Genomic DNA, 27,576 nt, shown 5'->3' with positions numbered 1-27,576 from the left:
TTGGCTTTACTGCTCCCCAGTTCTGTGACCTTGAGCAAGTCACTTTATCCCCCTGAGCCTGGGTTTTCTTATCTGTAAAATAGGGCAATGTGTGGTCCTACCCTGAAATAGTTCTTGGGTGGATAAAGTAAGATGAAGGAGATTAAGTGCTTGTTAGTAAATACCTCCTTAATACTTGCCATTCTTTTAGGCTGTTGTTCTTATTGAAAACCAACAAGTCCAGGCAAGTAACATTAGTGGGCAAGAGAACATATTTCTGTTCTAAACAGGGGGACCTTTCCCCTCCGCTTCAGCCCAGGAGTTGCCCTGTGGGAATTTGGGCCCAGTTTAGCCAGAGCCTCATGGAAGTCCAGCTCGCAATCGGTGCGGTCCTGGCTGTGGAACCCAAAGATCTATGCTTCTATCCCAGCTCCACCTGACTCCTCTGTTGTCTGACCAAGGCCAGGATGCAGCTTAGCAGGGAGGAAGGAAGTTGTTTCTGCAGCACCCGGTACCCCGGGCAGATAGGAAGAGACCTGGATAGGGAGACAGGGGAGTTGAGTTCATGTCTTAGCTCCGCCAGTATTTGCTATGGGACTTGAAGTACCTTGGTGCCTTTGTTTCCCCATCTGTAATTCATTTCATAAATACTTTTTAAAAAGATTTTATTGGGGCACCTGGGTGGCTCAGTCTTTGAGCGTCTGCCTTCCGCTTAGGTCACGATCCCAGCGTCCTGGGATGGAGCCCCACATCGGGCTCCCTGCTCTGCAGGAGGCCTGCTTCTCCCTCTCCCACTCCCCCTGCTTGTGTTCCTGCTCTCCCTCTCTCTCTCTGTCAAATTAATAAATAAAATCTTTAAATATTTATTTATTTGAGAGAGAGTGAGCAACTGTGAGCACGGGAAGGGACAGAGGGAGAGGGAGATAATCTCAAGCAGACTCTGCTTTAAGTGCGGAGCCCCACATGGGGCTCCATCCCACAACCCTGAGATCATGACCTGAGCTAAAATCAAGAGTCGGATGCTTAACTGACTGAGCCACCCAGGCGCCTCTCACTTCATAAATACATAGCTGAAGGTCTACTGACTCTGTGTCGTTGACCAGCCCAGGCCCACACAGAAGCCCAGGGTGGCCTCCAGGCCTTTGCACCTGCCACTGAAAACTATCCTAACTTCTGTCTTTCACACTGTTTCCCTTGCTGATTCCTCAGTACCCCGCAATCTTGGCTAAGATGGTACTTCCTCTCAGAAGCCCTCCTGGGGCAGGTACCCTCCCTCTTCTCAAAGGGTTTCACTACATTGACTACCCAGCCTGTCATGGCAATGATGATGAACTAATTTTTCCACCAAACCATGAGCTGGCATAAAGACGCCCAAAATACAGATGTTGAATGGCCTTCATAGAATAAGCAACTCATCTGCTTCTTCTGTCACTTACTAGCAAGTGGGACCCAGAGTTTCCCTAAAGCCTCAGTTTTCACATCTAGCAAGTGGGGCTCATAATAGCTGGACTTCCCACCTCTACCTCACAGAGCTCTCTAAACCTTGCTGTGTGCTTTACAGGCTGTGACCTCACAGCTCTACGAGGCAGCACACTGGGTTGAATAGTGTCCCCCCAAATTCATGTCCACCTGGAACCTCACGATGTGACCTTATTTGGAAATAGGGTCTATGCAGATATAATTAAAGTAAGGATCAAGATGAGATCATATTGAATTAGGGTGGGCCCTAACAATGACAAGTGTCCTTATAAGAGACAGGAAAGGACACACAGACACATAGGAAAGCCCTAAGAAGACCAGGCACAGACTGGAGTGAGAGAGCTACAAGCCAAAGAATGCTAGGAGCTACCTGAAACTAGAAAAGGTGAGGAAAGACCCTCCCTAGGGCCTCTGAGGGCAGTGTGGCCCTGCTGATTTTGGACTTCAGACCTCTTAAGCTGTGAGAGAAGATTTCTACTGTGTTAAGGCCCCTGGTTTGTGGTCATTTGTAATAGAGGCACTAGAAAACAAAACAGGTGTTTAGTGCCTGCACATTATAGATGAGAAACCGGGCTTAGGCAATGAAGTCACCTCCCGGGGCTCACACGGTCCCTGCACTACAGAGGCAGGATCTGAACCTTATATGCCAGGCTCCCATCTACATCCTGGCCTGCTGTTGCCCACACACCAGCCCACTGTCCAGCCTCCACTTGGAAGATGCAGGAATTTACCCCATGGTACGGCTGCTTCTGAAATTGCCACCCCTCACTTCACTGAGGGAAATGGGAGGCAGCCTAAAAAGCTTCATCTCTACCCCTGCTCTGGCCCCCAAACTATTGCCTGAGCAACTGATTTTTCCTTCTTTCCCCTACCGTCCCTGTCTCCCTTCCTTCCCTGCTTGATTCTTGACTATGTAGACCCCTCAGTCTCATGCCCGAGATCCCAGTCTAGCCCCAACCTACCTTTCCAGTTCTACCTCAATCTCTTCGCAAGCAAGCCCGTCCCCCAGTCAAATCCTCCTGAGGCAGCCCTCGCCTCCCTGCCTTCTTGTCTCCTCTCCCAAGCTTCCCTTGGTCTAGAATCTCCCACTCATCGCAGGCACACATCAAAAATCCACTCCTTCAAGCCCAGGCTCAAATTCCACCTCCGCCTGGCACACCGAATCAATAGCACGCTCCCCTCTGACCGTATACATGCTTTCACACAAACATCGCTGAGTACCTGATCTGTGCCGGGCAGATCTAGGGGGTGAGGAAATGCAGTGATCTCACTGTCTGGGAAGAAGGTAAGGAATCCTAACAAGAGTGTGGGAAATGGGAAGTAGAGAAGGAAGCAGCAAATCCCTGCAGGAATGAGGCGGGTTGTGCTCAGGAGAGGAAGGCTAGGGAACTGGAGCCCACATAACGGCTGGGAGGCAGAGAACACATGTTCTCTGGAGACAGGAGATTCTGCACAACAGTATGGGGGAGACGTGGGGAGAGGTTCCAGCTTATGGAGGATTCATGTAAACATTCTGAGGTCTTGATCCTGTCCACCTTAGTGTTCCAAAGTGTAGCCCCAGTACCACTACATCAGAATCATCCAAGGAGTTTGTTAAAATGCAAATTCTTGGATCCCCACCCAGCTCAGGGGATGGGGCCCAGGACACCGAACTTTTAACAAGCTCCCTGGGTAAGTCCAACGCACCTTAGTTTTCCAACCACAGAAGGGGAGAGGGTGGAGGCACATTGAAGGATTTGAGAGGAATACATCATGGGTTGATCCGCTTTTTGGAATAAACGGATAGAGCTGATCTCGTATCTGTCTGTTTCAGTGTCTGCCTCTGTGGTAGACACTTGGTGCCACCTAACTCGGCAACCATCCCCTCTTCTTCCTTCTTAAAAATAGTAATGGGCTCAGAGAAGGGAGGTCCATCCCAGCCCAAGGGGAGAATCCTGATTGGACCCTTTTGTACAGTCCCCACTTTCCCAGACTCCTTCACAGCAAGAAATGACCATGCAACAGTTGTCCACGAGATATAGGGATAGTTTGTGTGGAGCCTCCTGGGAAAGGTTTGCCTCCTGTTAACATGGGCAGAGGTGAAAGAAACTCTGGCTATGCTGCTCCTTCTGCTTCTAGATCCTGGGTGTGTGATGAAAGGCAATCTAATGACCAAGAGGGACCAAGCCCAATAAGGAAAAGCTAATGTACGGAGAGTGGCAGAGCAGAAGGATGCAAAGATCCTAGTTCTTGAGGACGTGGTTGAGCCACTGCCTCAAACCCAGACTCCCCCCATGCCCTCACCATTCCCATTCAACCCTCTACCAAACCAAGATTTCTACTCCTGAGACTTATTAGAATGTAAACACCTCGAGGGCAGGGACTTTGTTGCATGCACTCACAGTGCCTTGAACAATGCCTGGCACACAGTAGGTGCTCAGTAAATGTTTGTTGAGTAAGCTTTGAATGGATAAGTAGATGACTTTACTGTTTATACTAGTCAACTGAGTCATCTGTAGCTTGTAGCCAAGGAATCCTAACATAGTAACTTTTCTCTCCAGCCTGAGAACCTCCTAAGAGCAGGAAAGAGACTGAGCATTATTGAACACGGCAACCCACAGCCTGGCACAGGGCCCACATTTAAGAGGAATAAGCAGCTATTTCTCAGAGGAGCCCCAGACACTGCCCTGAACCTGGTTTCAGGCCTGGCAGAGAGCTGGATGGTTGGACCTGTGAGTTACCCTCATTCAGACATTGGGTGAGAAGCCCCTGAGGCAACTGATGAGAAGAGCTTAGGAATGTTCACTCTGGATCCCCCACACCAAATTGATGCCCAGGGGCTACACAAACTGCTCCAAGAGGGTGGGAAGCTGGCAGCAAGTGTTGCCACTAGATTCTTCTTGAGGTGGAAAGAAAAGAACTTCTGAGAATAGCCAGACCCAACCTCCACACAAGTCATGAATTTCCAAGCCATGTGGTCAAGTCTAATCCTAAGTGTGGCAGCCAGGGAAGATGAGAAACGAGGAGTGAGGCGCAGGGCATCAGCAACTTCACAGACAGGACCTCCGATGATCTGGTCCCACCCCCTTATTTCACAGATGGGAAAATGAGATCGGGGAAAGTGGGCAACTAGCCCCACGGTACCCAGTGAGCGATGGCAGTGTTTTAATTGTGAACTCAGGGTCACTGTAATCTTTTTTTGGGGGGGGGCAAAGGGAGAAGGAGAGAGAGAATCCCAAGCAGGCTCCACACCCAGTGCGGAGCTGGACATGGGGCTCAATCTCACAACCCTGAGATCATGACCAGAGCCAAAATCCAGAGTCAGAAGCTTAATTGACAGAGCCACCCAGGAGCCCCAAGGTGATTTTCATCTTAAGAGGTTTAGGGATAGGCATTAGAGAAGGGATCCTCTCAAATTCTCCCAATTGGCATGCAGAATTAAGAATACATGTTCATAGATCCACTTTTCTAAAGAAGGTCCATAGTGGTCATCAGATTCTCCAGGGGGGATAGGACTAAAGAGAAGTAGAGGGAGTGGAAGAGGCTGGGCCAAGGTCACGTGGTGAGTCACAGCAGACCTGAGACTACCACGTGTGTCCTAGATTCTTAGTCACTGCCCTACACTTTCTCTCCACGGGAAAGGCCATTTTCTTCAGTGCACCAATGTACCAGATTGGTTCACTAAACCAATGCACCAGATGGGCCTAGTCAGTAGGAATACCATGGTTTCCAACAGGGGGAGGCTCTGCCATCCCGTGGGCACTGCCCATGGACACTGACAGAGAAAAACAAGGGAAGACCACGGAACTGCACAAGAACCCCTCACTCCTGAACTGTACCCAAGGGTCCCCAGGTAAGATGAAGGCCACAGATCCACGATCTCCAGAACTTAGAAACATTTCTAGTAAGATGCACTCTGTTCCTTGGTACAGATTGTTGATGCAGGTCATGCTCAAGTCTTGTGTAGGTTTCCACAGACTCCACTGGACACCACGCTAGCCTCAGAAGAGTCAGCTCCCGAAGCAAATGACAGATTGAACACAACAGCAAAGTATGAAAATTAATTGAGATATTTAATAGACAGTGCAAACCATAATTTCATCTGAATATAAATGTATGCACATGTTTCCAATGAGTTATCTATCGGTTATCACAAACAGCAACAAGGACCTTAGAGCTATGTTAGAAAAATGTATAGCTGGGGTTTAACTCTACAGTCTCACTTGCTCTCAAGAGAACACCATCCATTTCAAATCAGTGTCACAAACTCCAAAAGACCAGGGGAATAGGAGTGAGGGGTAGGCAGATTGGTAAACACAGGGGCCAGTACACAGGAAATGGACAGAAATACAGTTCTCAAGGAAACCAAAGTCAGATGCATTATTACAGCTAAGGACAAGGAAAAGCCTATGGCTTTTAAAAAACTTTTCTGCCAGTACCATACAAGTCTTACAAAGAAATGTGCGACAAGTCAACTGACTTAAAAGGACAGAGGCTACATTTTCAGATCATTTCAACTGCAAACGGTCGACCCTTTCCACTGAGCTTCAGCAGTGGAGTTAGCATAGTCCAGAAGCTCAATGTTGGATTTGCAAATACAGTTTATTTTACAGAAATTCAACATTATAAACAGCAGGCACCTCCCACCCCACCCGCCCGCCCCCCTCCCCCCGCCCTGTCCCGCTGGGTGCAGACCATGCTGTGCAGAGAGTGAGCAGTGATGCGGCCCCAAGGCTTTGGAGGGAGACTCAGGAGCAATGGAACCTGCCTGCACCATGTCCTGCCTGCCCCGCACGCGCACACGCCTGCCCGCTGCACGGGTCACCAGAGTCTGTCTGGGCCCAGCTGCACTGGACCAGTTACATGGATCCAGCCCAGTTCTCCAATTCCTTCATGTCATCCTCTTCCTCTTCCTTCTTCTTGGCTGTGTGAAGGGAGAAAAGGCTACTTAGGAGGGCTGTGACCACACTGTAACCACGATGCTCTCACACATTCTGGCTGGGCGCAGGGGCAGGGCTGATTTAGAGACATGATGTAGCACAACCCTGGCACCCAGCCTCATTCCAGGCTATCAGCAGACTGTTTTTCTGCGCCTGGAAGCTGCAACACAGAACTCCAGATAACAGGCACACGTTCCCGGCACCACCCCCTCCACCAGCATCGGGGCCGGGCAAAACAAGGATTCCACACTGACAGTCCGTAGGAACTCGTCCCAGAGCATTCAAGGATGGGGAAATCAGGAAGAACCCCAGAGGAGATCTAATCCTTGCCAGCAATCCCCCTCCACCTCAAGTGGCTTGAACCACCTCTCCACACCCACAGGTGCCCCTTAAACAGTGTTTGGACCCCCTTTGCCTGAACCCACCACCATGCTGCCGACTCAACTTGAGGGGCCATTTCTTCTGGATAAATGGGAGGGTAAGGGGACTATAGCCTCGTTACACTGCCCCCCAGGCTCTCTCTCCATGCCAAGTCAAACTTCTGTGCCTTTCCTAGAAGTTTGATGTGGAATACTTCTACCCACCTAAGGTGAAATAACAGAAGAGGGAGGGGGAAGAAGGAGCAGGGAGAAAGAAATGAAAGTTTTATAGAACCATGTCTCTAGAAGAGCCAAAGATATTTCCTTCCCACAGTGGCTGCCTCTGAGGCCCCAAGTTTTTGCAGATGTGCACAGCAGAGGATATTAGACAGGAACCAACAGCTGTCCTGGAATTAAACTCTCACCCCTTCTCCCAGTGCCTAGAACTTTCTTTTGTTTAGTGACATAGGAAAAATCATTCTGGAAGAGTGGTTCTCAACTGGGGGTGATCCCCCCACACCCTGCAGGGGACATCTGCCAGTATCTGGACAGAGCCCACGGGTGCTGTGTAAACATCTGTAATACATGAAACAACCCCCCTCCCCCAACCCAAAGAATTACCTGGCTGTGTCAACAGTGCCGAGGTTAAGAAACCCTGTTCTACAGAGAAACTAGGAAAAGACAGGTGATGGTGTCTCCGTGGCCATCACAACAGATCTTCTGTGATTCTCAATCCCAGGCAAACTCAGGACCCAAACTGAGGCCAACCAACCTCAAGATTACCCACTACAGGGCATTAGGGGTATGTCATGACTGGGTAAGAAGTACTCACTGGGTTTTGATGGTAAGGTTATAGAGGGAACATTTGGTAGAGGGACTGTTTCGGGTCCACTGATTTCCAGCAAATTCTTGTCTAGTTCCTCCTGTTCTAGTTCTTCTAATTCTGCCATGAGCTCATCCTGGTAAAGGAAACAGAAGAGTGAGAGACATGTTCCTGGGAATCCTACCCCCTGCAACAGTCCCTCTTTCCTGATGACCCAGAGGACACACACCCCTTCTAGGAAGGTCAGAAGGGAGATGATCTCCAGGTCCATACTCTTACTCAAACCTTAAACATGGTTCTACTGGTGAACCTAATACCCTATCAGGCAGTTACAAAGTCTATATCCAGTGTCCTGCACTAGCTGTCAGCATTTTGAGAGAAGGGATTGCATCTTTTCATTCCTCTTTCTTTATCTCAGAACTGGGTACACTCAGTGAATGTTCAGGAATATTTGCTGAATTGAAATTAACTTGACTAGTCCATCAAATTTCAGTCTGAAAACATGAAGACCCTGGTGCTGGGAGCCAAGTCTAAGAGCCACAAGCTGTTTTTTCCAGCTACAGTGGGAATCAGCACAAAGAATTAGGTTCAGGGCAGAGGACCTGGCCTTCAGCAGACGCAGATCTAACATAGAATGAAATCTCTTCAATAGGGCCTGGTGTATTTTAAAATCCTAAGAGACTCAAGATCCCAATTGCTACAGCAGAAACTGGTAGGTGGCCGAGCTCCAGATGGATCCCTCAGGGGTCAGATATAAATGCTCTTTCCTTGGCTTCACCTTTACCTCAAATCGGAGTTGCCCAAGGGAAAATCCTGTAACCTTCTACAAGGAACGGTCACCTCAGCTGCCCCAGCTCTGAGCCCAGGGTCCCCCATGAAATGTGCAAGGTAATTACTGAAACCAGTTTTTGACCTGAAGCCTGCTGAGGGGTCCCTATGAAGGTCCCTTTACTCAACCTAAACTTCTATTCCAAAGAGTGAATGAAAGCCATTTCCCAAAATCCAGAATTAAGGAGAGTTAATACCATGATCTATTTATGTCCAAGACTCTGGAGGAATGAGAAGTGGTGATTTCCAAACCACATACACCATGCCAGAGAGACTTCAACAGCACATCAAAGGGCAGCCCGGGTGACATTTGTGAAGCTTATGCGAACTGCATGAAACCACTCACCTCATCAAACTCTTCTCCAAATCCTACAGGTTTTGAAATAGCTGTTGAAATCTCCTCTGCAAGTTCTTGCTGGTCAGCAATGTCCTGCATTAATTCATCAACTTTATCGATGTCCCTTTAAATGAAATGGACAGATGTCATATGGGACAATCAGTCTTTGTGAAGAGGGTCCATGAAGGCAGGAACAGAAACCCCACCGCACACAATCCGCTTCCCACCCTATCCCCTGTAATGACCCCCTCTGAGGAATTACTCGTCTGTCTTTATATTATCTTTCTCCCCCTTTTAACATGCAGGTGTTCTTAGACACCATCTAGCCTGACACCCTCAGGAAATAAGGCTTAGCAAAGTTGGGTGCCACGTTCATGACCTCTCACGTGAGCTAATAATAAACGTGTCAAATGAGACTACAGGACTTTAACTCCTGGGCCAATAGCTCTTCTTCAAGCTCAAGGGCAACTCTGTAACTCTGTACAGGGAGAGATAAAATCGCAGATCACAGAACATAGCTGTGCCAGTTGATAGGTCCTTCCCTTCTACTCACATGCACTTACAGCTCCTCCAGTAGGGCCCAAAAGAAAGGCAAACATGCAGAATTACTTTCTGTGCACTGTCAATCTTACAAACATACAACTAATCAGTATAATACATACACATGTATTTCAAAGCCTGCACAGCGGTTTACTGAGATGTGCCCTTCGCTAGGCATCTTGGAGAACATAGAAATGGAGCAGACGTGGACCTATCTTAGGAAGCTCAGCCCAATGAACATCTACCCTCAGGTAATACCTCACTTATTTAAAGGATATTTTCCTGCAACCCCACATTTCCAGAGCAGAGATCAGTGAACTTTTCCTGTAAAGGACCAAATAGGAAATATCCTAGAATTTGTGGGCCAAACTGTCATGAACACTTCACCCTGCTATGTAGCACAAAAGCAGCCATTGTAGGAAATATCCTAGAATTTGTGGGCCAAACTGTCATGAACACTTCACCCTGCTATGTAGCACAAAAGCAGCCATTGATAATATGTAAATTAATAGGCACGACTGTGTATCCATAAAACTTTATTTACTAAATAGGTGGTAGGCCCACAGGCAACATTCTGCCAATCCCTGACATGGCTGAGTACCCCCAAGGAAGTAAAAAAGGACTTTAAACACTCCCCAAATATATGCTGCCAAGTCCAAGCACTACAACAAATGCACAATTTGTTCATGGGAGAGGCCGTCATTTGGAACTTAGTGTTACCCTAGCCTGTAATTACAACCGTAACAAGTTTGGTTATCTAGTTTCTTAGGCCACTGTACATGAGAAGTAGCCACATAAGGGAAGGCTCGCTGAGGTCAGAAACACTGTTTTGAAAGTTTTGTTTTTTTTTTTTTTTGAAGTAATCTCTACACCCAACTTAGGGCTCAAACTCACAACCCTGAGATCAAGAGTCACATGCTCTACTGACTGAGCCAGCCAGGCACCCCAAGAACATTGTTAATATGACAGCCAAAGACTGAGAGAGCCAGAAAATTCCATCAAAAGCAGATATAAGAACAGAGAGATCCAAAGCCCTTTCAGGATCCTGACAGCATCAGGAAAAAGACATGAACACTGATTCTAATCCCAGTTCTATCCAAGCTCATCCATAACTCACGGCAAGGCACCTCCCCTCTTTGGGACACAGCTTCCCCACCTTGATAATCAGGGGCCTGGGTGAAAGGACTTTCTAAGGATCTTTCTAGCTAGAAACTCTGCTCATCACAATAACCTTGAATTACTCAGAAATACTGTTTCATTCCATGAAATCTTCTTCTTTTTTTTAAGTGATCTGAGATCAAGACCGGAGGTGAGATCAAGAGTTGGCCTTTTAACCAACTGAGCCACCCAGGCACCCTGAGATCTGTGTCTTTAGGCAATAGGGTACAAAATCCATTCTAAAAGGAGTTCCCAGAGGCGTCTGGGTGACTCAGTTGTTGGGTGTCTGCCTTTGGCTCAGGTCACGATCCCAGGGTCCTGGGATTGAGCCCCCGCATCGGGCTCCCTGCTCTGCGGGAAGCCTGCTTCTCCCTCTCCCACTCCCCCTGCTTGTGTTCCCTCTCTTGCTGTGTCTCTCTCTGTCAAATAAATAAAATCTTTAAAAAAAAATAAAATAAATAAAAATAAATAAATGGAGTTCCAAAAAAGAATGCAAATTAAAACAAACTCAGGTTTTGAGTGGATAAATCAAAGGGTCGCCCAAGGCCATGTCCTGGGACTGAGGCCCTGCCACACAGGTGCCCCCCCCCCACCAGTGGGTATCCACATACATGTTGTCGTGGGCAGCCTTCATGGCCTTAGCAGCATAGCCCATGTTCTTGAGCACCTCAGTGTTGGTATTGGCGTTCTCCAGGGCCTCCCGCTGAAACTCGATGGTTGACAGTGTGCCATCGATCTGCGCTAGCTGTTTCTCATACCTCTTCTTGCGCTTCAGGGCCTGGAGGGCCGCTGCATGGGGGAGAAAACAGTTTCAGAGAGCCTGACACCAGAATATCCTAGAGTTCACTTGAGTCTTCGCCCTAATTGTAATAAATGCACCTCAGTTGTTGCTTCCATTGTAACACAAGGTTAATAATGTCTTCTACACAAAGAACATATTCAATTTTCTAAGAAAACTATACAAAATTCACATACTTCCAAGTGCAGCAAAGCACACAAGCTGAAGTTCATACTGTGTAACCACACCCCCACAAATCAAAGCATGGAAAGGCACCGAGACAGAGAATGTGTTTTGAGGCCATGCTGCTTTAGGTTCAAATCCCAGCTCACAGATTTAGGTGAGCTATTTAGCTTCCCCGATAGGTTCATTGTGAGAAGTGAGAGAATATAAACACCTAGCACAACTTAAACATAGTGGACACCAAAAAACAACACCTCTAATTATTATAAAGCAGCTTTAAAGTATCATTTTATGCCAGCTAAATTATAAAAACAATAAATAATAATGATACTAAATACTGGATAAGTTAGGGCTAAAATGCTCTCTCACACATAGCTGACAACTGTAAGTTGATATACTGATTCTGAAAAGCAACATGGCCACACACAGCAACAGGTATAATGACGTTCCTGCCCTATGACCCAGCAGTTTCCTTCTGGAAACTATTCAACAAAAGCAAAAATCCTCATGCCTAAAGATGGTTATTGTAGCATTCTCTATCATAGAGAACACAACACAACTAAAATAAAGACAGAATTCCCTGCCAGGGGCGAATCTAGAGTGCGACCATTTGGTCAAGTCAATGTCATCATCCATCTGTGCTTCCCGGCATGTTAAGGCTGTAGAGATCATCTTGTTCTTAGATCCAGTCCGGACAAGCAATTTGACTGAGGTGAATCTGTGGCACAGCAGGAGCCAAAAGCACATCTCCCTACTCACAACCCAAGGTGCCTCCCCCTTATCATCTCAACTCCCCTCTTTGCACCTAAAGATATCTTTAGTACACATCTCAGATGGGCATCAAGGCCAGAACGAATGGGCCCCTACCTTGGCCTGGACAGCCAAGTCTTAAGACTTACTAGTCTTAAGACATATATATGAACACACATATGTACCCACACACACACATGCTCCACCATGTCCCTGGGCTCCAAACCACAGCCATCTCCAGCAGGCTCTCAGGGACATGCAATCATCTTCCTTACAGGGCTGTGGTTTCTCCATATATCACATGAACAGGTCCCATGCTCCTTCTACTCATGCTTCCTATTAGCCTAGGAAAATTCTTCCAGCCAAAGGATAAAGCAGGCTAATGAGAAATTGCAAAAAATCTGAAGAACAATGAAATGTGCCTCCTTAAAAGTTGACAAGACATTCAACCTATCTCCCTTGATTCCTGTGTGAATGACCTATAACCTCGAGAAATCTAACCTGCAGTCATACCCAAGGTCCCCAAGACTCTAAACACCTTCACCTGCTAATACTAAGTCATACATGCTATGTAAGTACCTCACAAAACAGAAACTCTTTAAGGTAGAAATGACCACCCTTTTTAGCAGATGAGGAAACAGGTTCAGAGAGGTTACGTAATTCAGGTCATCAGGTGGTGCCATCAGATGGCAGAAGGGATTAAGCCAAGGGTGGAACCCCAGAGCATGGACTCTGCCATTATAAATGTTATGTCTTCCACTTAATAAAAAAGGCAGGATCCTGCCCTGGAGGGGCCATCCAGTCCAGTGAGGAGTGTCAAGGAGACTGTGGGAACACAGAAGATGGAGTGCAAATCCATGTCATTCCTTTGCTTAAAAACCCTCAACAGCTCCCTATACCCACACGACAAAGCCTCCATGGGGTTTGATATGGCCTGTAAGATCCTGCAAGGGACTGGGGTTGTCACCACAGGCTGGGTTCTGGGATACCTTTGCCACTGACTATCATGGCAGAGGGAAGATACCCTGGTATATAAGTGCTCAGGGCCTGGGGTTGCTTCCTTGTACCTTCCTTGGTGCTGTGTTGCCTTTCCACAGAAACGAACTCAGATTTTTTTTTTTTAAAGATTTTATTTATTTGACACAGAGAGAGAGAGAGCACAAGCAGGCACAGCAGCAGGCAGAGGGAGAAGCAGGTTCCCCGCTGAGCAGGGAGCCCAATGCAGGGCTCGATCCCAGGACCCCGGGATCACGACCTGAGCCGAATGCAGATGCTTAACAACTGAGCCACTCAGGCACCCCAAACTCAGACATATCCTAATCAACAAATGAGTCTCAAGTTTTCTCAGGCCAATGTCCCACAGATGCCTCTTTCCCAGGTCCACCTCAGCCATCCCCACCACCCATGGCATAGCCCAGCTCATAAAAACTTGTCTGCCATGTTCCTGAGTAAAGTGAACAAGGTGTCTGGCTGCCTACTGTGTGGTAAGCAAGCTGTGGCAGTCCCATCCACCTTCTCATTTAATCTTCCTTACCCAGTCACGGGGCAGAGATCCCAGATCTATTACTAACAAAGAGACTGGGGATCGGAAAGGTGAAGTGGCCCATCCAAGTCATACTGCTGTTATGTGGAGAGAGGAGGGCTCAAGCACTGGTCAGTTTAAACCCTCAGGTCTCTGCTCTTCCCACACAGGCTCAGAATGATGGAAGTGACACTGGAACAGTTCTCAAGAATGAACAAGGAGATGACACACCAGCCCTGCTTTTCAGTGTCCTGAGTGTAGCAGGAGCCTTGATTTTACATAGTCAGCTACATTCTGATTTTTGTCTTTTTCTTCAAATTTTGTTCTTGGTTTGTTTGTTTGTTTTTTCCCCCAAACCCTTGCGTAGAGGGCTGACTTTCAATAAATCACAGAGAGGGAGCTGCTCTGCTTTGTATGAAACCCCAACCCAGAAGCAGGGTGTTCATGAATGGTTTAGCACCAGTTTCCCCATATATTCTGATTTTTTTTTAAGAGGTTATTTATTTATTTGACAGAGACACAACCAGAGAGGGAACACAAGCCAGGGGGGAGTGGGAGAGGGAGAAGCAGGCTCCCTGCTCCGCAGGGAGCCTGATGCGGGGCTCGATCCCAGGACCCTGAGATCATGACCCGAACCGAAGGCAGACGCTTAACGACTGAGCCACCCAGGCGCCCCTACATTCTGATTTTTAAAACCAAATTTATTCTTTCCCTATTAACATATTAGATTTAGAACTGCTTTAATTTTTTTCTCTAATACATTTTTTTTAAGGAATCATATCCTTTTTTTTTTTTAAGATTTATTTTTGAGAGAGAGCATGTGCATGTGCGCAAGCACACAAGTGGGGGGGAGGGGCAGAGGGAGAAGCAGAGTCCCCACTGAGCAGGGGCTCGACCCAGGTGCCCTCCCTACATTTTCAACTGACAGTGACTCCTTGTATGCCAATCTTACATTTCTCTGACCTCCACATTACTTCTAAAATTCTCCAAGCAGGGGCGCCTGGGTGGCTCAGTCGTTAAGCATCTGCCTTCGGCTCAGGTCATGATCCCAGGGTCCTGGGATCATGCCCGCATCCAGCCCCCTGCTCGGCGGGAAGCCTGCTTCTCCCTCTCCCACTCCCCCTGCTTGTGTTCCTGCTCATGCTCGCTCTCTCTGTGTCAAATAAATAAATAAAATCTTTTAAAAAAATAAATAAAAATAAAATTCCCCAAGCAATAAATGATCTGGAAGCAAATACCCAAACATATTAGAAGGAAGCAAGTCCCCCCATGAATGAAATGTTTATATTATTCACGTTTACAAGACCAATATCCAGCACAATGGCTGGTACACAATAAGTACTTCATATATATTAAACTGAATCTCTAATTTCATCTGTATTTTAAGTTTTTCATGTATTTTATGCAGGGTTCCTCATGTGTGGTACACCCATATTTTATCTCCTGTGTCCCTCTGACTCAAAGGAGAAATGATAATGTCTCACTGAAACACTAGCTAAAACAATCATTTGATAGGATTCTTTCCCTGCATCCCTCCTGGCCCATAAAACAGCAACTTTTGTAAGCACTTGCCCTTCCCTCCATCCTCATTGTAAGGTGTGCTCTTGGAGAGGAAGAAAATGGCCTGAGCAAAGAGCCTGGCCCTCTAGGACTTCCCCTCCTGCCTGCAGGGTTCACACAGTCTTCCTCTCCATGTAGTGAACTCTCCAGGATGGTACCTGGCAGGGACAGCTGATTTATTTACCCCAATCTAACTCCTGTGTGTATTTCTCAACTAGTTAAGAACTCCAAAGAGAAAGTGTACACTATTCATTTTCTCCCTTCATATGTGGTTCATGAGTGATCTTTTTTTTTCCAAAAAAGATTTATTTATTTATTTTAGCGGGGGAGGGGCAAAGGGCAAGGGAGAGAAAGTCTCAAGCAGACTCCTCAATGGAGCGTGGGGTCCAAAGCAGGGCTTGATCTCATGACCCCGAGATCAGGATCTGAGCTGAAACCAAGAGTCGGCACTTAACTGACTGTGCCATCCAGGCGCCCCTAATGTAATATTGAAATTAGGGGGCGCCTGGGTGGCTCAGTGGTTAAGCATTTGACTCTTGGTTTTGGCTCAGGTCGTGATCTCAGGGTTGTGGGATTGAGTCCTGTGTCAGGCTCTGCGCTGAGTGTGGAGCCTGCTTGGGATTCTCTCTCTCCCTCTGCCTCTGCCCCTCCTCCTGCTTGTGCGATCTCTCTCTTGAAATAAATAAAATCTTAAAAAAAAAAAAAAAGAAATTAGACATGAGATCACCATCTGGGCTATAAGAGTATGTGTAAACTTAAATATTCATAGTACCTGAACCACTCTATACTTTAGAAACATGTGGCAGAGTGGTAAAGTATAACTTAGGGCAAACTAAAGGAGTAAAATGCCTCTCTTCCTGCATACTGTTACACTTAAAGTAAAATATCCATCCCAACCCTATTTCTGACCACAGGAATCTACTTCTTTTTTTTTTAAAGATTTTATTTATTTATTTATTTGACAGAGAGAGGCAGTGAGAGCAGGAACACAAGCAGGGGGAGTGGGAGAGAGAGAAGCAGGCTTCCCGCTGAGCAGGGAGCCCAATGTGGGACTCGATCCCAGGACCCTGGGATCATGACCTGAGCCGAAAGCAGACGCTTAACAACTGAGCCACCCAGGCGCCCAGGAATCTACTTCTATATGTAGCCAAAGTTTAAAGGGCTGAGCCCAATGTTTTCCATAAACATATGCTGGCTCTTAGTGTCTTGCCTTATACATCTCCAAATTCCAGATGGTTGCGTTTAAAAAAACAAGTACTGGGTTCTTATTATAAGAAAAAAAGTGTAACTGTGTGAGGTGATAGATGTTAACTAAACTTATCATGGTAATCATTTCACAATACATACATACATCAAATCATTACACTGTATAGTAAAACTAATACAATGTTATGTCAATTATATCTCAATAAAACTGGGGGGAAATGAAAAAAATAAAAACAAGTACTGGGTTACAAGGAGTTCATCTAAACCAAATATTCAAAGAGGTATCCAAAGAAATCCCTTTCCTGTCAAAGAACATCAGTGTCATTCATAAACACAGTGGCTTTAACAGTTGAAATCTAACTCAGGCCAACAGAAGTTAGAGAGTTTGCTTTTAGATGGAAAAAAATAGTCCTTGGAATCTCCATATTTAATTATGCCTCTGCCGGTTCCAAGAGAGTAATTACAGCAGCAATTACAGAATCTAATAACCAGCTTTATTGGCTCTGAAAGCTGATGCAAAAACAACTCCAACCATGTTGAAATAAACATTGGTCTCCAGACAGTTGCTTCATTAGACACTCTAAATAGCTATTTGGAGGAAAAATACAAAAGAGATAACCTATGAAACAGAGACACCAGTTGAAAAGACATTCACCCAAGACTAGAAACTCCTTCTGCAAGGAACCCGTTAGTGACTATACAGAAACCATTTTCAGAGAACACATCAGTTCAATACAACTAGATAGGATGCTCCTTTCTCTCAGGCAAAGGCACACTTGACTTCTCTTTGAAGAGCTGCTGAGGGGCAAGTCTGCCTGCCCTGGTCTGGGGGCATTCAGTATAGGAGCCACGAACCCAGGGCATCTCAACAGATGCTAAAAAGTCGTAACTGTACACTCATGACTAGTACAGAGAGATTTCGGCACTGGTGGGAAGGAGCGCCCAGTAACATCCTCTCACTGAATGAATGAATGATGGTGTCCTTTCAAAGACCCAAGATTCTACATCTGAGTTCATCTAGCAGAAGATACAAGGACGAGGAGGGAAGGAGGAGAGTGCCGTTCCTTTTCCAATCTCAGCACACAGCAAACACAAACACAATCCAGAGGACACTTACACACAAATGCAGCACTAAGTGGGAATTCTGAAGAACCAGCAGGCTGGTCATGGCGGAGACTACTGGCAGGCATGCAGCCGAGTGAAGCTGAGGGAGCCCTGCTTTGCCTGCATCTAGCAATCATTCAGGCGTTCCTGCTCATCACGCCCATGAGTAATTAGATGTTCAGGGTACCCTCACAGCCAGGAGAACCACATCTGGCCTTCAAGCCACTAGTCACTGTGCTGGGGTCACCTGTCATCTGTCCCATGAATGTGGGCAAGAAAAGACCCCAAATCAAAACAACCAAGTTAATCACCAATGTCAAAGAAAGCCATTGTCCTACAGGGACGGTTATTAGTAAGCATCCCTGCGTGACATGGCATCAAATGTCCTGCCAGACCCTAACTAAATGAGTTACAATTTTGGCATCAAAGGGGGAGGGGTGCACACTTGAAGTGTTCTCAGAGAACCTGAAGTCCGACCTGTCTCATTAGGTGACTGAGGAAAAATGATGCCCAGAAAGGTGACACATCACATAGGGAGTTAGAGAAAGAATCAGTACTAGAACCCAGGTCTACAGCCAGGGCTCCTTCCACCACCTCAACTCTCTTATCTCCAAATTAAGTTGCTACAAATAAATCAGCAGTTCCCCCACCATAAGGAAAATAGTCTCTTAATGCTCTTTCATTCAATTTCCAAACTCTGCCCTTTGCAAAACCCATTTAAAAGCTCATGCTGACACATGAAAGAACCAGAAAGCTACCAATATTCTCTCCGAAGTCCCCAGTTAGAAGAAAAAGAAAAAAGAATGGAAAAAAGGTCCAACATCTGCCTGGTTCCAGAATACTTTCCCTAAATGGGTACTGTTGATCCTGTCCACAGTTTCAGAAGATGGGGTCGGGGCTGGGCTCTCATTTCTCTACCCTGTAGAGAAGTGGCACGGGGCGCCTGGGTGGTTCAGTTAGCTAAGCGTCCGACTCTTGGTTTCAGCTCAGGTCCTGATCTCAGGGTGGTGGGATTGAGTCCTTAGTCAGGCTCTGTACTCAGTGTGGAGTCTGCCTGAGATTCTCTCTCCTCCTCTGTTCCTCACGCTCATGCTCTCTCTCTCTCTCTAAAATAGATAAATAAACCTTAAAAAAAAAAAGTGGCAGGAATAGCATGGGATCTACAGGAGCTACAGAAAGGTCTCAGAAACCCAAATATGCCTTTAAGCCCAGACAGAGGCTGTTTTGTGTCCATCCTCACTCTGTATCCTGAGGCTCACCTGCAGAAAAGAGGGCCTCATCCTGCAAAAGCCCCGGAACGCTGTATTTATGCCCACGCAGCTGAAGAGTGCAGGCGAGAGGTGCAGACGGCATTTTTCAGAGCAGCCTCCTTCTCTGTGATGTATCTCCCTGTTCCCCTAATTTGCTCTCCGTGGCCTGGAGCTAATGTGCTCCATTTAGAGATGGCAAAATAAGTACTTGTGTATGACCAGGCAAGTAGAGTCTGAAACCCTGCTGACTTCATCAGCAAACACACAGGGAGTACAGTACTCACTGCAAGGAAAAATTCTAGAGAGAAAGAAAGAAGCCCTTTATCTGTTTAATGGGGACAAATATGAAAGAAATAAGCCTCCCAATTAACAATCTAACATTATATATCATTTATTTATTTTTTTAAAGATTTTATTTATTTATTTGAGAGAGAGAGAGAATGAGGGCGAGAACACGAGAGGGGGGAGGGTCAGAGGGAGAAGCAGACTCCCCGCTGAGCAGGGAGCCCGATGTGGGGCTCGATCCTGGGACTCCAGGATCATGACCTGAGCCGAAGGCAGTCGCTTAACCAACTGAGCCACCCAGGCACCCCTAACATTATATATCATTTAAACAACATTTAAATGTCCCAATCATTTAAACAACACATAGAAAGTACGTTCTGCAGAGGTCAGATAAAGTCATGATAAGACACCTTCGAACAACCTTAGGAAATGCTGGGTCATGCCAAGTTAACACGGTCATTTAGGGAGTCCAGCTGTTCAGCTGTGAGTTTCAGTTCCACTATCAAGTAAACCCTGAGAAATTACTGAACCTCACTAATTCTCAGATACTAATACTCATCTCATAGAGTTATTGTGAGGATTAAAATGACATACGTATGTGAAGCACCTGGCACAGGGCCAGAAAGGTCAAGTGCTCAGTAAATATTGGTCACTGGTCTTATTATTAACTACAGGGCTTCTCAGAGCCTGTTTTAATAGAAAGAGAACCACTACCATTACCACCACCATGCCCTCCTCCCCAAAAAGACAGCTTGGGAAAAAAGCAATTTAAAACCACCTTGATTACTCAGCCAACATAAGCTTCATCATCCTTTGTCTCGGCTGATGCATACCAGCACTGGAGCAGAGAGAAAAGAACATGGAGCTTGGTGTCAGAATCCTGGCTCTGCCACTAGCCTGGGGTAAGTTATTTCACCTCTTCATCAAATGGGAACATGGGAGTGATAGTGCTACCCCAAAGATGAATGAGAAGGATAATCTCTCTGAAAATACTCAATAAATGTGAGCTTTCTCTCCATCTTGCCCACTTCTTTAACCTGCCTCTCTCTCCTTGCCTGTGTCTGATATTCTCCCTGGGGATCTCTGTATCTTCTTTTCCCTGTGCTGTTCCTCCCCCTAGCCCCCAGCCCCCTAGCCCTCTAGCCCCCTAGCCCAATGTGTCTCTCCCAGAAATAGTATACAGCTGTGGCACAGTGGAGAAAAATATAATATAGAACAGCAGCTAACATAAGGAGTTTCTTGGGTAGCAGGCACCACGACTGGTGCTTTACATGTTCATTGGATCCTCCCAATAGCCCTATAAAGTAAGTACTGTTATTGCCCCCATTAATAGATATAAAAATAGAGGCTCAAAGAGTTTATCACTTGCCCAAGTCATATGGTTAGACAGTAGGAGGCCTGGGATCAGTGCCAAGCTGCCTATCTGCAAAGGGCGTATTCTTACTCCATGGAGGAACATCTACCCTGTACTGAGCAGGCAGCTGGCCCACTTTTGCCTGAGCCTGGGGATCTGAGAGCCTCCTGTGCCTTCCCCACCCTCCACAAGCTAGCTAGCAGTCTGGCACCAAGGGCATCCATAGGCAGCTCAGTCTGCCCAGAAACACCTGACTAACTGGTAATCTATGAGGGTAGGCAGTAAAAGCCTTTGGCTGAAAACAAATTTTTTTTCCAGTGGATTTTAAATTGGTTAAAAGTATATGTGATAAAATCCAACCATTTTATTAGCTCCTCTAATGGGGCTCGATCCCATCACCCTGGGATCATGACCTGAGCCAAAGGCAGACGCTCAATGACTGAGCCACCCAGGTGCCCCTCTTTCCACTACTCTTGGGGAGACTTGTGTCTAGACAGAAACTGAAACATGGGTCCTGTGATCCTCGATCTAGCTTCTTGATCTAAATCTGTCATGATCAAATTATGTCCTCTATTACTTACATGTAATGTAGGTTGACAATTCTACATAGTTGGGGAGACTATAATGAGTTGTTTTCTGTTTTAAAGGATATCTTCTTCCCTCATGCCTGCCCTGTATCTTCCCTAGGTCTTGAGCTCCTCAAGAGTGGAATCTACATCTCTGTGCCCCTAATACTAGCACTGACACAAGGAAAAGAGATGGGGGTACTCCATAATGCCCAACTTTGCCCTATCATTTCTTCTGTGAGGCCAGTGGGCTCTGCCCTCTGTCCTCTCACCCCATAATGTCCTCTAGATCTTTTCCCAAGACCTAAATAACCTTCCCTCTATATTATAGAACTATTATAGGGACTACAGCTACAAGAACTTGGTAAAGGTTCTCAAATTTCTGTCACTTGCCTACCTTTTTTTTTTCCTGTATTAACTCCTGTCGGGATGCCTAGAACTCTATTTTTTATTTTTTTAAGTAATCTCTACACCCAACATGGGGCTCACAACCCAAGATCAAGAGTCACATGCTTTACTGACTGAGCTAGCCAGACATCCCACGATGCCTAGAGCTTTAAAACCAGAGTCCAGGGGCTTGTTTAAGTGACAGTGAGCCCAGGGCCTTCCCTTGTGACTACATCTGAGAGAAAGTAGCACAGACCCAGAGTAAGCAGCAAATTGTTCCATCCAGACTGGGCCAGTGGGAGTGGCCCAGGCCATAAGGAAGAGAAAATGGCCAAGCGAAGTCAGGCCCACCCAGGGGAACAGTGCAAAGCCTGTGTGGCTGCTTCCTCTTGTTCCTAAAAGGGCAGCTGATGGCTTTCCAGGGCTCCGCTGCAGCTGGGTTCAATTTGGGCAGGATGAAGAGGTGTTTCACTTCCCAGATACAGCAGGCAGCCAGGGAGTAGCTCTTGTGACAAGGGTAACTCAGGGCCAGATGGGGGAACTAGGATCCCAGGAAGGAAGGTCATCTGCCTTTAGTTATTGAGGGCCACAGTCAGACAGCCTGTGCTTTGGGCCAAGGTTCAGAAGAATCTCATTTAAATAGCTATCAGAAACTAAAACTGAGCACCCATGCAACCCAAAGATATGTCTTAGTTGTTCCATGTCTTAATACATAAATTTGAATGTTACATATTTCACACAAAAAAATCCAGATTTTTGGCTTCCTTTTGATAATGCAAATTTTCTGGCAATAATCCAATGGAACTAAGTAGCAGCCATCCTTTTAGAAGGAGCACATAGTCTCTAGTTCACCTCAGTGCCCACCACTGCCCACTCTTATAAACATGGCCATGTTACTCATTTACATGTCCTGACCACTCTGTAACACTAGACATTAATCTTAGATCTGGAGGAAACTGTTACGAATTATCTGGGACAACCCCTTGCCTTCAGGCAATTAAGGTTATTCCCAATTTAAAGACAAGTAACCAAAGGTTCAACAACTCTTGCTCAAGGTTACAAAGTTAGAGGTAATGGCCAAGGAGGAACCCAAGCCAGGTGCCCTGTGTCCTGGGACAGTGCTCGTTCCACTACTTTTTTTCTTTTAAGATTTTATTTATTTATTTGACAGAGAGAGAAACAGCGAGAGAGGGAACAGAAGCAGGGGGAGTGGGAGAGGGAGAAGCAGGCCCCCCGCGGAGCAGGGAGCCCGATGTGGGACTCGATCCCATCACCCTGGGATCATGACCTGAGCCAAAGGCAGACACTCAATGACTGAGCCACCCAGGTGCCCCTCTTTCCACTACTCTTGGGGAGACTTGTGTCTAGAGAGAAACTGAAACATGGGTCCTGTGATCCTCGATCTAGCTTCTTGATCTAAATCTGTCATGATCAAATTATGTCACTGAGTAAGTCCCTCTTAGGGCTCAGACTCCTCATCAAGGGCACAGGAAGGGTGGATTAGATGCTCCCTCTAAGGTGTTCCTCCAGGTCTAATAATATATGAACCTGTATAGTTCTGAAATTTCCAGTAACTGATTAAAACACAAAAGGCTTTTTCTGACTGACCCTGTGTGATCTTGAAAATGTAATTAACAGCAATACACTCCATTTCCTGAGTATTTCACATAATCAAGTTTTTCCTGTCCAATAAAATTAGCAGTATCTCTTTTAACTGGTTTCACAAATTGTGTTAGAAAAATCATAGACTACTTCTAGCCTCTGCACTCAGCTGCTCCAGCTGGGTGGAGGAAGTCAGCACTCATGCTCAGCACTAGCCACAGATGTCACTCATATATGTCATTCAGGGAGAAGAGCTAATTACAGTTAGAATGTAAAGCTAGATGCCCTCACTCTCCATTTCCCTGTAAGTTCTGGCACCGGTGACCTCCTCTCTCTGAAATGCCTCTCTCCTGTTAGTTTTAGAAGATACCCTAGAATCTGGCTCCCTGGCTCCCACAATCATTTCTTCTTGGGTTTTTCTAGATCCTTTCTCTCTTCTTCTCAATTCCAAGTGGTTGGATGGAGCTCAGCCTTGATCCTGTGTTCTTTTCACACATACCAACCTGAGTTAACACACCTGTTTAGAGTCTTGTATTTTATTCCTTCATTTAATCCTTACAATAAGGAATTAGTCTTATTAGTCCATTTATAGATGAGGAGATTTGAGGCTGGAGAGATTATGTAACTTACTAACCTCTCAAAGCTTGTGAATAACTGGCAGAGTCAGGATCCAAATCCACATTCCTCCTGCTTCTAGCCAAGATAAAATGGTAGGGACTGAACTTACCCTCCTACCTAAGAAAAATGAAACAATGATTTGCAAGACACTAGACATCAGGTACAAAAAGGTCAGTGATCCCTGAGAAATGGGAAATAAACTAGGTGACAACTGCCCTAGTTTATTGCTTTGAGAGTTTCCTAGGCCTCAGTGCAGGGAGAGAAAACCCAGGCAGAGCCTGGCGGGCTTCCCTAGTTGACAAGATACAGCTGAGAGTCTAGAGAGACCAAAGAGGCTAGAGTCCACAGGAGAAAGAGTACCAGAAAGGACAAAGCTGGAGGAGGTGACGGGGAGGGAGAGAGAAAGAGAACACACAACACAAACTCCTGGAGATCTGCAGTCCCCTCGAGTATCCAGCAAAATACTCATCAGTACAAGTGTGAAGAAGCTATCCGAGGCCAAGGAAAGAACCTCTCAAAAGGATTAGAGAGAACAGTACCAGGCGCTCACATGGGGCTGGTTATAGTACCTGCTCCTCAGCCATACTGAAAAACCTCATAATTCATGGGGCTTTAGGTGGAGTATTCAGAAGGGTCTTGTCTCGATGGTAGGGAATAAATAGCCCTGCTTTGGGCCCACCTAACAAATTTTAAAAGCAGGACCCAAAAACACAAATTGTTACCAACAAAATTAACTAATGCCAAACAAAGCTTAAGAATATAGGAATACAGGGGCACCTGGGTGGCTTAGTCGGTTGGGCATCTGCCTTTCGCTCGGGTCATGATCCCAGGGTCCTGGGATTGAGCCCCGCATGGGGCTCCCTGCTTGGGGGGAGCCTGCTTCTCCCTCTCCTCCCTGCTTGTACTCTCTCTTGCTATCTCTGTCACTATCTGTCTCTCTCTCTCAAATAAATAAATCTTTAAAAAAAAAAACCAGTCGTTAAAAAAAAAGAATATAGGAATATAAAAATATCTAATACCCAATAAGGTAAAATTTGTATATGACATCCAATCAATCAGGCAGAAGGAAAATGATACCAGATGAAAATACAGCTCTACACAGAGGTATGAGGAGCACCAGAAAGGATAAATACATGGATAAACATGTAAGGCTTTTTAATTATTTAAATCTCTTTAAACAACAACAACAAAAAATAGTGTAGTTTATTTTATTAGTTATGTTTATAACATATGCAAAAGTAAAACATGACAACAACAGCACATGAGCCATGGGAGAAGTGAGAGTGTACTACTGTAAGGTTCAGATACTATATGTGAGGTGACAATATCACTTGAAAGTAGAATACATTAAGCTAAAGATGTATATTATAAGCTCTACAGTATTAAAAATAACAAAGAATTATAGCTAATAAGCCAACAAAAAAGATAAACGGAATCATAAAAACACTTAATCCAAAATAAGGCAGAAAAAAAGAAAAAAATGGGAGCAAAGAACAGATGAGACAAATTAAAAAAGAGCAAGATGACAGATTTATATTTAGCCATATCAATAATCACATAAAATCTAACTTTCTAAATGCCTCAATTAAAAGGCAGAAGGGGACACCTGGGTGGCTCAGTTGGTTAAGCATCTGCCTCCGGCTCAGGTCATGATCCCAGAGTCCTGGGACTGAGTCCTGCACTGGGCTCCTTGCTCAGCGGGGAGCCTGCTTCTCCCTCTGCCTGCCGCTCCCCCTGCTTGTGCTCTCTCTGACAAATAATAAAATCTTTGGGGGAAAAAAAAAAGGCAGAAGTTATTGGGGCACCTGCGTGGCTCAGTTGGTTGTGTCCGACTCCTGATTTTGGCTCAGGTCATGATCTCAGGGTCCTGGGTTCGAGACCCACAAAGGGCTCCATGCTCAGCGGGGAGTCTGCTTGAGGATTCTCTCTCTCCCTCGCCCTCGGCCCCTCCCCCTGCTCATGTTCTCTCCCTCCTTCTCTCTCTCTCTCAAATAAATAAATCCTCTAATAAACTAAAAATAATAAAAGGCAGATGTTAATTGATTGGATTAAAAATCCAACTAGATGCTGTCCACAAAAAACGCACTTCAAACATAAAGACAAGTTAAAAGTAAAAGGATGGAAAAAAGATATACCAAGGTTACACTACTCAAAAGAAAGCTGGAATGGCTATATTAATTAATAAACCAAAATAGATTTCAGAGCAAAGAATTACCAGAGACAAAGATCATCTCATAATCATACAGAGTTCTGTATATCAGGATATAACAATCAGAAACATGTACAAACCTAATAATAGAATTTTAAAATATACAAAGCAAAAATGGATAGAACTGCAAGGAGAAACAGGTAAATCCACAATTACAGTCAGATTTCAATACCCTTCTTTGACAACTGATAGAGCAGACAGAAAATCAATAAGGATATAGAAGTCTCGTGCATTGACTGATGAATGGATAAAGAAGATGTGGTGTATATATACACAATGGAATATTACTCAGCCATCAAAAAGAATGAAATCTTGCCATTTGCAACAACATGGATGGAATTAGAGTGTATTATGCTAAGCGAAGTCAGTCAGTCAGAGAAAGACAAGTATCATATGATTTCACGCATATGTGGAATTTAAGAAACAAAACAGATGAACATAGGGGAAGGGAAGGAAAAACAAAATAAGATAAAAACAGAAAGGCAGACAAACCACAACAGACTCTTAACTATAGAGAACAAACTGAGGGTTGCTGGAGGTGGGGGAGAGTAGGGGGATGAGCTAAATGGGATGGGCATTAAGGAGGGCACTTGTTGGGGATGAGCACTGGGTGTTATATGTAAGTGATGAATCACTAAATTCTACTCCTGAAACCAATACTACATTATATGTTAACCAACTTGAATTTAAATAAAAAAGATAATAATAAAATAAAAATTAAAAAAAAAAGGATACAGAAGTCCTGAATAGCTCAAAATCAATAAACTTGAGGGCGCCTGGGTGGCTCAGTTGGTTAAGCGACTGCCTTTGGCTCAGGTCATGATCCTGGAGTCCCGGGATCGAGTCCCGCATCGGGCTCCCTGCTCAGCAGGGAGTCTGCTTCTCCCTCTGACCCTCCCCCCTCTCATGTGCTCTCTCTCTCATTCTCGCTCTCTCAAATAAATAAATAAAATCTTTAAAAAAAAAAAATCAATAAACTTGACCCAACTGACATCTGTAGAAGACTTCACCACCACCAGCAGAATACTCCTTCTGTTCATGTGTACATAGAACAGTTACCAATACAGACCACATTCTAGGCCATAATACAAATCTCAATAAATTTAAAAGGACTCAAGTCATACAAAGTATGCTCTCTAACCACAATAAAACTAAATTAGAAATCATAAACAGAAGATCTCTGGAAAACTCCCCAAATATTTGGAAACTAACATACTGCTAAATAACCCATAGGTCAAAAAGAAATAAAATGAGAAATTAGAAGTTTTGTTTTTTAGAGAGAGTTGAGCCGGAGGAGGGCAGAGGGAGAGAGAGAGAATCTTAAGCAGGCTCCACACTCAGCGCAGAGTCTGCCCTGGGGCTGGATCTCACAACCCTGAGATCATGATCTGAGTTGAAACCAAGAGTCAGATGCTTAACCAACTGAGCCATCCAGGCGCCCCAATTAGAAAGTATTTTGAACTGAATGAAAATGAAAAATAACATATCAAGATTTGTGGGACACCACTAAAGCAGTACTTAGGGGAAATTTTACAGCACTAAATGTTTATATTAGAAAAGAAGAAAGACCTCAAATCAGTGACCTCAACTTCTACCTTAAGAAACCAGAAAAAGAGGGGTGCCTGGGTGACTAGTCAGTTAAGCCGCTGACTTTTTTTTTAAGATTTTATTTTTATTTATTTGAGAGAGAGAGACAGCGCACGCAAGCGAGCATGAGAGGGGTTGGGGGGAGGGAGAGGGAGAAGCAGGCTCCCCGCCGAGCAGGGAGCCCGATTTGGGG

General features: G+C 45.4%; 1 protein-coding gene across 1 annotated transcript in view; it reads right to left on the bottom strand.

Moving 5' to 3' along the window:
- Positions 1-5,489: 5,489 nt before the first annotated feature.
- The window catches only part of CHMP4B (charged multivesicular body protein 4B), a 52,023-nt gene continuing 29,936 nt past the window's right edge, over positions 5,490-27,576 (bottom strand). The window contains exons 2-5 of the mRNA XM_027623484.2: positions 11,034-11,211; positions 8,734-8,848; positions 7,569-7,695; positions 5,490-6,361 (exon numbers count right to left, since the gene is read on the bottom strand). Of these exons, the coding sequence (XP_027479285.1) occupies positions 6,297-6,361; positions 7,569-7,695; positions 8,734-8,848; positions 11,034-11,211 (485 nt within the window). The 3' untranslated portion in view covers positions 5,490-6,296. The remainder of the gene's footprint in view (positions 6,362-7,568; positions 7,696-8,733; positions 8,849-11,033; positions 11,212-27,576) is intronic.

This window comes from Zalophus californianus, chromosome 8, assembly GCF_009762305.2.
Source record: "Zalophus californianus isolate mZalCal1 chromosome 8, mZalCal1.pri.v2, whole genome shotgun sequence".
Taxonomy (NCBI): domain Eukaryota; kingdom Metazoa; phylum Chordata; class Mammalia; order Carnivora; family Otariidae; genus Zalophus; species Zalophus californianus.
This window is presented reverse-complemented; position numbering and strand designations above follow the sequence as displayed.